General features: G+C 43.1%; 1 protein-coding gene across 1 annotated transcript; it reads right to left on the reverse strand.

Moving 5' to 3' along the window:
• Positions 1-256: 256 nt before the first annotated feature.
• Positions 257-3,324, reverse strand: ccr9a (chemokine (C-C motif) receptor 9a). The gene is made up of 3 exons (XM_024435059.2): positions 3,200-3,324; positions 2,628-2,672; positions 257-2,360 (listed from the first exon to the last, which is right to left on the reverse strand). The coding sequence occupies exons 2-3, from the start codon at positions 2,670-2,672 to the stop codon at positions 1,299-1,301; spliced, it is 1,107 nt and encodes a 368-aa protein (XP_024290827.1). The 5' UTR covers positions 3,200-3,324; the 3' UTR covers positions 257-1,298.
• Positions 3,325-11,639: the final 8,315 nt, after the last annotated feature.

Consider the following 11,639-nt stretch of genomic DNA (forward strand, 5'->3'; position numbering starts at 1 on the left):
GGAGGGAAAAGTTTGCGCATACATGTATTAGACAAGTCTGTTCAGAAACCAGGCTGCTGCTTCCCTATTTGGCCACTAGATGGAGTCAATGAACTACCACATGAGTATGCCTCCAGCACCAGCCCCTTCTGCTGTGTAGCCCTGTATGGGCCGTTAAGCTTTGCAAACAGATAAGAGTTGTGTGATACTTTTTGACAGCAACAAAACAATCTGTTGGTGGGAATTGTGTCTGTGCATGACTCCATGTATTTGTGCATTTGTGAGGGACTGTAGATGTTTATTTCTTAATGCACATTTGAGACACAATAACAGTGACCTAAATTGTTTTAAAGACATGGGTATATTTACAATGATTATGTTGAGAATTGTCATTGTGAACATCATAGGCATTTTATACAACTTTTTGTTTATGACAATTTCACTCTCACTGTGAATGCTAAACATACTCATCACAAATATGGTATTTCCTACTTAGAAAGTATTTCAAAGAATTTATAAGTTTATTGATATGCTCCTGACAAAGAAATTGATACAAATAATATTCATAACATAGAGATGGATAGAGGGTACACTTGCCAAAAAAGCGGCAGAGCTTTACACGTTTTCAGACTATACACAATCCAGCACAGTAGGGGATGGTATGGACCTTTTCTGTTTGCTTACAAACTGCTAATAAACTTTAAAATGGAGATAGTCCACAATGGCGCTGCCCATGCTGTCACAAAATCCATCATTGCAAAGAAAAGAGGTGTCTTCTCTTTCCCATCTCTCTGCTTTCTAAACAAATGCAAAAAAAAAAAAAAATAACAACATGGCTGAATTGGCAGAACATTATAGACCACTGCAATTGCATTAGACCAGTACAGGACCAATGTTGTCATGGTTAGCTCTTTCCAATCCCTGGCATCGTGAAACACAAACCCCCAACCAGACTGTGAATGTCCATCCAGCAAAATTGAGAAGTCACTAGGAAAAATGAGAAGGTCTTTGGACCAGCCAAAGAAGAGTCTCATCATAATCAACGCTTCTAGCAATGTACCCAAGAGGTCTTTGTCGACATTCCCCCAGCTCTCAGAAAGGGACCTCTTCCTTCCCCATGTCACTGCCTCAGCCTCAGCAATGGTCGGATAACCAAAGAAGATAAAAGTCTAATGCAAGAGTGGGCAACCGGGGGGGAAAAAACATTACAACCTCTGCATCATGGAATAGAGAGCATGTATGCAAACAAGTTTGTACAGACCTCAATTATTATGAGGGACTTCTGGTCGCAAGTGAAAGGTTGTACTATGACCGTGCCTTCAAAGCGAGAGTGCTTGTGTGGTGTCCGTGTCGGACATAACTGAGGAGCGCCCGGGGCCTCCCTGGATCTTGCGGAGTTTCCCCTTGGCCGGCCAGCAGTGGTAGTGGCGGAGAAGCTTGAGGACGTCTCTGCGGAAGCGTACGCCCACAAACACATACAGGAAGGGATTGAGGCAGGCGTGCGTGTAGGCCAGGCTCTTCAGCACCTGGCCGACCACATTGAACCGCTTTGCCGCACTGCAGTCTGTCTCAGTGCTGTTGGCCGCCTGGGTGGCCTCCATCACCAGCACGCTGTTGTACGGCAACTGGGAGAGGACAAACACAGCCACCACCACCAGGATCACGCGCAACGCCTTGTGTTTCTGGAAGCTGCGGGTTTTGAGCAGGGTGCGGATGATGCCGGCGTAGCAGAACACCATGACCAGCAGGGGCAGACAGAAGCCCATGCAAATCTGAAGCCCCAGGACCATGATCTTGGTGCGGTTGTCCTGGTTACTCCAGTAGACCATGGTGCAGTAGCCCCGGCCCTCCAGCTTCTTGACGTTGGCGAACATGAACTCAGGCAGGGCCAAAGCCACGGCCAGTAGCCAGACGCAGGCGCACACCAACTTGCTGCAGCTCAGGCGCTGTCTCTTGGAGTTCTGGGCCATGGTGGTCTGGACGATGACCACGTAGCGATCAACGCTGATGCAGGTGAGCAGCAGCATGCTGCTGAAGAAGTTGATCTTGTAGAGGGCCGAGGTGACCTTGCAGAGACCCGAGCTGAAGTTCCATCCCTGGGTGGCCTCCACGGCCCAGAGGGGCAGAGTGCCCAGGAAGAAGAGGTCGGCCACAGCTAGGTTCAACAGGTAGACATCGGTCATGGTCTTGAGACGCTGGCGGAAGTGCAGGTAGATCCAAACCACGGTCAGGTTGCCCAGGCCGCCCAGGATGATGATGGTCCAGTAGAGAGGCGGTTCGTACTGGCCTCGGAATGCCCTGACGGGAGATTTGTCGCACATAAAGTCTTCCAGATCGTCCTCACCAGCCGTGGGGGTGAAGCTGGAGTCATAGTCATACACCTGTGAATGAGACAGGAAAGCATACTGTAGCTTGTTGGACATGTGGAGCAATTGTGCAAGTAAATGATACGAGCTGAAAACACAGTATGGACCAGGGGTCTCCAATATTTTATTTCATAAGAGCGACAAAAAAAAATGTATGTAATTGATCACTTGAAACAGTTATGAATTTAAATAATACAAATTTGATGTAAAAAAAAGCTTTTTCATACAAATATAACACACACAATCTTTTACACAGTAGTAACAAATATATAAGTTGTTTACCTCTGAAGCCGTTGGTGAAGTCACCAAGTCACCTATAATTGGCATCTGAAAAGAGAAGGAAGAGCAAAACAACGTAGTCAGGAAAATAATGCACAGCTATTCAACATATGTCATTGTGTAATATTGGCAGGCCTATATAGTAATGTATGCTCCATTTCCCACAGTCTCCTGCTTGTAGATAGTCAATGCTTCACAAATTCTATATTTTCTCTAGACTTGCATATCATTGCACATTGTTAGGCAAGAACACATCCTCCTTGTTTTACCATTTATCACTTTGCAGTCAATCTGACGGAAATATCACAAAACAATGTGTCATGACATTTAGAAATGTCCTCGCTTAGCGTTTTGATAATTTTGATTGCACATCATTTAGAAATAAGTGAAGGACGGTGAAGTATCTAAATATCAAACACACATCCTGTCTGTGGCTAATCTATTTCTGAGCATGATGTAAAGAAACAAAGTCAGACAGAAATACTACAACACCATAAAGTGCTTACTTTATAGTAATACATGGCGTTATGTATAGAACACTACATGAGACCAGCTTTTCAGACAATTTGACTTACTGTCGTTCTCTGCTATTGTGAGTGAGATGTCAATCAGGCGCTTGAATTCAAAATGCTTGTTGGTCGCTTCCTTATCCCTAAGTTGCTTTAGGGAACTGTCTGGTAACAGTCTGTTGTTCTGCAGAGGCTTTTGAAGAATTTAGTTGAACCACAAGTGACGTGCGTGAAATCAGTATGCAAAACAGAGTGATATTCTACAGTATTAATTTGGGTGTTTTGCCCCTCTTGCCAGTGCAAACCTGCAGCATGCATAAAGACTTTTTTAAACTTCTCAGACTTTTTTAAACTTCTCAGACTTTTTTAAACTTCTCAGACTTTTTTAAACTTCTCAGACTTTTTTAAACTTCTCAGACTTTTTTAAACTTCTCAGACTTTTTTAAACTTCTCAGACTTTTTTAAACTTCTCAGACTTTTTTAAACTTCTCAGACTTTTTTAAACTTCTTAGACTTTTTTAAACTTCTCAGGGATATTAGTCATTTATGAAATTGTGAATGTACCTGTCCTGTATACAATGGATGAGTCATAGGAAATTACTTTTTCTAGTCTCAGCAGAATTGTCTTCTGCCCTATGAACGCTTTCAAGACACGTTTGTTCACATACCGATTTACAGTAAATTGTTCCGTGGTGTACTTATATTTCGATTTCGCTTTGAAATCTCCAATGTGACAATGTGTTTTAGACTTCTTGACTGTAGATTAAGCATATGCATTATGCATTATGATTTTTGCTGAGGGCACCCACACATATATACACACACACACACACTCACCACACACATAATTATCCTCTTCCCTCCTCTTAGGAGTGAAGGCCTATACTGCACACATTTACTTAGGTTGTTACTCCAGGCACCATGGCGTAATTTTGTGGTTACCATTTCCTAATATTACTGTAATTGATTGAGGAGATGGTCCACTCACCTTGGCTAGCGAGTCCACTAACCTGGTGTCGCGGGGGCTGAATCGGTTCCTGATTAGAGGGAAGGATGAAAACCAACACTGTAACATAAGGCTGCAACATGGGTGGGGGTAGAAACTTATTGTTCTATTGTTTAAATCCTAATTATATACAGTATGTTATTATATATTATATTCATGTAGACTTTAGTCTGTCTCTACTTGTCAAACGTTGGCTTGGTAAGTAGAGGCGCCGGGTTGACACTGGAGCAGATAAGTAAGGTGATACACTCAAAACAAATGGCGCCAAGTTAAAAACAGCTCAAAGTGTGATTGTACCTGTGTTTTTTTACTCCGCATAACACCCACTGTTCAAGAGTGACACAGTGTCAGGCATGCTATCATATGAAGATTGAGTCGTAAGCAATCAGATGAATTGAAGACAAGACAAAGCAACATTTGCATTGTATGCATGGTCCAAAACCGTTATGACATGTGTTGGCATTAAGTTTTGAAAACGTTTCAAATGTTGTAATGTAGATAGATAGGGTTTACACTCTTAGAAAAAAGGGTTCCAAAAGGGTTATTCAGCTGTACACACAGAACTATGTTTGGTTCCATGTAGAACCCTCTGTGGAAAGGATTCTACATCAAATCAAATGTATATATGTCACTTTTTTTTCTTTACATTTTTTTTATTTACCTTTATTTAACTAGGCAAGTCAGTTAAGAAGAAATTCTTATTTTCAATGACGGCCTAGGAACAGTGGGTTAACTGCCTGTTTAGGGGCAGAACAACAGATTTGTACCTTGTCAGCTCGGGGGTTTGAACTTGCAACCTTCCGGTTACTAGTCCAACGCCCTAACCACTAGGCTACCCTGTGCCAAATACAACCTTACTGTGAAATGCTGAATACAACAGGTGTAGACCTTACCGTGAAATGCTTACTTACGAGCCCTTAACCAACAGTGAAGATTTTAGAAAATAGAGTTAAGAACATTTATAAAAATTTGACTAAATGATCTAAAGTTTTTAAAAAAGAAAAGAGGTTATATACAGGGAGGACTGCTACCGAGTCAATGTGCGGCAGGGGTACAGATTAGTCGAGGTAATTTGTAAATGACTATGCATAGATAATAACAGTGAGTAACAGCAGTTTTTTTTAAAGAGCGGGGGGACAATGCAAATAGTCCGGGTGGCCATTTGATTAATTGTACAGCGGTATTATGGCTTGGGGGTAGAAGTGGTTAAGGTGCTCTGGTAGCGCTTGCCTTGAGGTAGCAGAGAAAACAGCCTATGACTTTGGTGACTGGAGTCTTTGACCATTTTTTGGGCCTTCCTCTGACACCGCCGAATATATAGGTCCTGGATGGCAAAACGCTTGGCACCAGTGTTGTACTGGGCTGTACGCACTACCCTCTGTAGTGCCTTACAGTCAGATGCCAAGCAGTTGCCATACCAGGTGGTGATGCAACCGGTCAGGATGCTCTCGATGGTGCAGCTGTAGAAACTTTGAGGATCTGGGGACTCCTATGGGGGAAAAGGTGTTGTCTTGCCATCTTCACAACTTTCTTTGTGTGTTTGGACCATGATAGTTTGTTGGTGATATGGACACCAAGGAACTTGAAACTCTCGACCTGCTTTACTACAGCCCCATCGATGTGAATGGGGGCATGTTCTGGCCTCCTTTTCCTGTCGTCCACGATCATCTCCTTTGTCTTGCTCACGCTGAGGGAGAGGTTGTTGTCCTGGCACCACACTGTCAGTTCACTGACCTCCTCCCTATAGGCTGTCTCATCATTGTCTGTGATCAGGCCTACCACTATTGTGTTGTCAGCAAACTTAATGAGGGTGTTGGAGTCGTGCTTGTCCACACAGTCGTGGGTGAACAAGGAGTACAGGAGAGGACTAAGCATGAACCCCTGAGGGGCCCCCTTATTGAGGATCAGCGATGTGTTATTGCCTACCCTTACCACCTGGGGGGCTGCCCGTTGGGAAGTCCAGGATCCAGTTGCACAGGGAGGTGTATTGTCTCAGGGTCCTTAGCTTGGTAATGAGCTTTGTGGGCACTATGGTGTTGGACGCTGAGCTGTAGTCAATGAACAGCATGATCACATAGGTGTTCCTTTTGTCCAGGTGGGAAAGGGCAATGTGGAGTGCGATTGAGATTGCGTCATCTGTGGATCTGTTGGGGTGGTATGCAAATTGGAGTGGGTCTAGGGTTTCCGGGATGATGAGGTTGATGTGAGTCATGACCAGCCTTTCAAAGCACTTCATGGCTACGGACGTGAGTGCTACGGGTCGGTAGTCATTTAGCCAGGCTACCTTTCCTTTCTTTGGCACAGGGACTACGGTGGTCTGCTTGAAACATGTAGGACAAACTTGGACAGGGAGAGGTTCAAAATGTCAGTGAAGACACTTGCCAGTTGGTCCACGCAGGCTTTGAGTACACGTCCTGGTAATCCATCTGGCCCCATGACCTGTTGAAAGGTCTTGCTCACATCGGCTACAGAGTGGATGATCACACAGTCATCCAGAACAGCTGGTACTCTCATGCATGCTTCAGTGTTGCTTGCCTCGAAGCGAGCATAAAAGGAATTTAGCTTGTCTGGTAAGCTCACATCACATCGCTCACATCCCATCGCTCATGGCTGGGTTTCCCTTTGTAGTCCATATAGTTTACAAACCCTACCACATCCGACGAGCATCAGAGCTGGTGACTGAGGTGGTATACTCCTCAATGCCATTGGATGAATCCCGGAACATATTCCAGTTTGTGCTAGCAAAACAGTCCTGTAGTGTAGCATCATCTAATGCGGACACCAGTGAGAGAGTCACTGGTACTTCCTGCTGTAGTTTTAGCTTGTAAGCAGGATTCAGGAGGATATAATTATGGTCAGATTTGCCAAATGGAGGGCGAGGAAGAGCTTGGTATGCATCTCTGTGTGGAGTAAAGGTGGTCTAGAGTTTTTTTCCCCTCTGGTTGTACATGTGACATAAATCCTATTACATGATGGTAGAAATTAGATCAAAAGGATTTTAGTTTGCCTGCATTAAAGTCCCAGGCCACTAGGAGCGCTGCTTCTGGATGAGCATTTTCTTGTTTGCTTATGACCTTATACAGCTTGAGTGCAGTCTTAGTGTCAGCGTCAGTTTGTGGTGGTAAATAGATGGCTACGAAAAATATAGATAAACTCTCTTGGTAGATAGTGTGGTCTACATCTTATCATGAGGTACTCAGGCAAGCAATACCTCAAACCTACCTTAATATTAGATATTGAGCACCAGCTATTATTGACAAATAGACACACACCCCCACCCCTCGTCTTACCAGAGGTAGCTGTTCCTTCCTGCGATGCACGGAAAACCCAGCCAACTGTATATTATCCATGTTGTCATTCAGCCACGACTCGGTGAGGCATGAGATATTACAGTTTTAATGTCCCATTGGTAGGATAGTCTCGAACGGAGCTCATCCAGTTTATTCTCCAGCGATTGCGCGTTGGCCAGTAGAACGGATGGTAGAGGCGGGTTACCCACTCGCCGACTAATTCCCACAAGGCAACCTGATCTGCGCCCTCTATATCTCCTTCTTTTCTTCAAGCGAATGATGGGGATTTGGGCCTTGTCCAGGAGCAACATTATATCCTTTGCATCAGACTCATTAAAGAAAAAAATCTTCATCCAGTTCGGGGTGAGTAATCGCTGTTCTGATATCCAGAAATTATTTTTGGTCATAGACATTAGCATCAACATTATGTACAAAATACGTTACAAACAATGCGGGGAAAAAAACACACAAAATAGCACAGTTGGTTAGGAGCCAGTAAAACAGCAGCCATCCCCTCCAGTGCCATTCTACATGGAACCCAAAATGGTTCTTCAAAGGGTTCTCCTATGGGGACAGCCAAATAACCCATTTAGGTTGTAGATAGGAGGTTCTAAGAGTTCAGGTTATTTTAGGTTCTAAAAGTGTATGAACAGTAATTTCAAAATGTCTAGTCTAGTAATAACATCCCATCCCTGGATGCCCCCGGCAGAATATGGAAAGTCGACACTTTCATGCTTGCCTTGACTCGACTTTTAGGCCGCTGTACTGTGTTCATTAACAACTAGTGATATTTCACCTGTCATATCAAGTGCATCTGCACATCATTTGAGAGAAGACATGTTGAGAAACACAAACGTGGGCGGGAAAAGCAGTATAACTTAATGGAAATTGGACAGAAGTGTGTGTGTGTGTGTGTGTCCTACACTGTAATAAGATACATTTTAAAACTTTGCTTGAACTCTTCATCATAAGGGACTGCTTATAATGATAATAAAGCCTATAACCACTGTAATGACACAAATCAGTGTTTACACCAGCAAACTGACGAGGCATATTGCTAACCGATAGCTTAGTTAGACAACAGCTTTTGCCCCGACACTGTAAAGCCAAATGCCATAAGCTGACACAAACATGACTGTTTAAAACATCTGGCATGCTATTTTTTAGTGTTATGTAGAACTTATGGCGAAGGGTGAAGATAAAGTGAATAAGACTGTGTGTATGTGTGTGTGTGTGTGTGGGGGGGGGTGAGAAGCCAGACTGAGGCAGACTGTGTCTTACCCTCTGTCCTCTCTGGAGGGGTTAGTGTGTGAGGGTTCTAACCTGCTCCGTTTTAGGAAGAATGTCCTGGAAACAAAACCTTCTAGATCCTTTGACCAGGACACACACATCTCAACCTCCACAAATGTGAGTGTCTGTGTGTGGTTGCATGTGTATGTCAGTTGTTTAAGTCTATGCTGTGTGGTTTATGTGCGGTCTATCTGTAGTCAGAAGGAGCTGGGGTGCAGACAGCAGACGGTGGGAGTGGAGGCGTTTAGGGTGAAGAGGACGGTAGCCACGGCTACTTCCTACCTGATGGTTAAGAGGACATCACTTCTACTTATACAATCAATCAAATTAATAAGGCCTCTTTCACACCAGCAGTAGTCACAACGTGCTTTTATAGTAACCAGAGAAACCAGGGACATACAGGGCACCACTACTCCTGCCATCTCTTTCTCCCTGTGTGATGTCATATCCTGTTCCTGTTTAGGCACCTTGCCAGCCGAGTGCAGGTGGGCTCCCCCATCAACATGAGGCTCTTGCTGCTCCCGCCCCAAACAAACACAGATACACACACACACTTTTAGGATTGTTCCCCTATTTACATGTTTGTGTGGGATGATATGTCAGTGTTTGAGAAGAAGTGTCTGGTGTGGGAGGAGGACATGCAGATGTACTAGTTCCTGGACAGAAAGGTGACACATTAGTCTTTCCCTACACTCTACCCATTACCACCTACTCTCACCCTAGCCCCTTACTCTTAAACCACTAACCCCCAAGATTCCAACATGACCTGACAGGAGGAGTTGAAGGCGGAGCAGGCCTCATACCTGCAGCAGCACCCGGAGCCCCACGCCATGATGGCTGACATTTTGCAGTTCCTGTTACTACGAAAACCGAGCAACATGTTCATGTTCACCCGAGAGTACTTCCCCTTCGCCTCCCACTGACCCCCAGGGGACACCTTCAACTAGTATGTACCTTATGTATGTACGTACCTTATCAAATGTGAATGTTTTTATGTATGTATGTTTTGTATTTTATTTTGTGATACAAACAAAAACAGTAGACAGTAAAAACAGTATGAGCTACACTAACAAATCCCAGTCAACTCTGTTGATATGGCAATCACAAGAGTCACAGTTAAAGTCGGAAGTTTTTACATACACCTTAGACAACTACATTTAAACTCAGGTTTTCACAATTCCTGACATTTAATCCAAGTAAAAATTCCCTGTCTTCGGTTAGTTAGGATCACCACTTTATTTTAAAACCTCTCTGGGATAGGTGGGACGCAATCGTCCCACCTGGCCAATAGCCAGGGAAAATGCAGAGCGCCAAATTCAAATAAAATACTATAAAAATCGAACTTTCATTAAATCACACATGTAAGATGCCAAATTAAAGCTACACCCGTGAATACAGCCAACATGTCAGATTTCAAAAAGGTTTTTTGGCGAAAGCATAAGATGCTATTATCTGATGATAGCACAAAAGTAAACAAAGAGAGAAGCATATTTCAGCCCTGCAGGCACGACACAAAACGCAGAAATAAAAATATAATTCATGCCTTACCTTTGACGAGCTTCTTTTGTTGGCACTCCAATATGTCCCATAAACATCACAAATGGTCCTTTTGTTCGATTAATTCCGTGCTGCCACCCCCGTGCTTCACGGTTGGGATGGTGTTCTTTGGCTTGCAAGCCTACCCCCTTTCCTCCAAACATAACGAAGGTCATTATGGCCAAACAGTTCTATTTTTGTTTCATCAGAACATAGGACATTTCTCCAAGAAGTACAATCTTTGTCCCCATTTGCAGTTGCAAACCGTAGTCTGGCTTTTTTTTATGGTGGTTTTGGAGCAGTGGCTTCTTCCTTGCTGAGTGGCCTTTCAGGCTATGTCGATATAGGACTCATTTTACTGTGGATATAGATACTTTTGTACCTGTTTCCTCCAGCATCTTCACAAGGGCCTTTGCTGTTGGTCTGTTGGTCTGTCTCTAGGAGACAGAACGCGTCTCCTTCCTGAGTGGTATGACGGCTGCGTGGTCCCATGATGTTAATACTTGCGTCCTATTGTTTATACAGATGAACGTGGTACTTTCAGAAGTTTTGAAAATGCTCCCAAGGATGAACCAGACTTGTGGAGGTCTACAATTATTTTAGTTTTAGTTTAGTTTTAGTTTTTTTTCTGATTTATTTTGATTTTCCCGTGATGTTAAGCAAAGAGGCACTGAGATTGAAGGTAGGCCTTGAAATACATCCACAGGAACACTTCCAATTGACTCAATAGCCTATCAGAAGCTTCTAGAGCCATGACATCATTTTCTGGAATTTTCCAAGCCTTTTAAAGGCACAGTCAACTTAGTGTATGTTAACTTCTGGCCCACTGTAATTGTGATACAGTGAATTATAAGTGAAATAATCTGTCTGTAAACAATTGTTGGAAAAATGACTTGTGTCATGCACAATGTAGATGTCCTAACCGACTTGCCAAAACTATAGTTTGTTAATAATACATTTGTGGAGTGGTTGGAAAACTACTTTTAATGACTCCAACCTAAGTATATGTAAACTTCCGACTTCAACTGTATGTTAGTTGGTGTGAATGAAAGAAAATGTATTATTTAATGTCTTCTACATTTTCCATGCTTTATTTATCCTAGAGTGTGATAATTTCAGTAAGTAATACTTTGCTTTAGCTCAGATGTGATCACCCCATAAATCTGTAAGAATCAAGCTAAATGAAATTATGCTCATGCTTGTCTTACTCGACATGTAAGGATATGGTTTGCACAAATGCATCTTCAGGATTTTCATTGAATGGCAAAGATGTTCAATGATTCATCAATTTACAGAATGCAATACATTTACTAACAATTAAAATGTGTTTATTTTACCAGATAAACAACATATTACTACATGACAGTAACTCTCCTAGTGGGAC

Source organism: Oncorhynchus tshawytscha, linkage group LG10 (genome assembly GCF_018296145.1).
Source record: "Oncorhynchus tshawytscha isolate Ot180627B linkage group LG10, Otsh_v2.0, whole genome shotgun sequence".
In the NCBI taxonomy this organism is placed as follows: Eukaryota; Metazoa; Chordata; class Actinopteri; order Salmoniformes; family Salmonidae; genus Oncorhynchus; species Oncorhynchus tshawytscha.

Bases quoted from the DNA above. Each gene is read 5' to 3' on its own strand.
- ccr9a (XM_024435059.2), bottom strand. From the start codon at position 2,672: ATGCCAATTATAGGTGACTTGGTGACTTCACCAACGGCTTCAGAG. The intron at 2,361-2,627 runs GTAAACAACTTA...TCTCATTCACAG, and splicing joins CTTCACCAACGGCTTCAGAG to GTGTATGACTATGACTCCAG.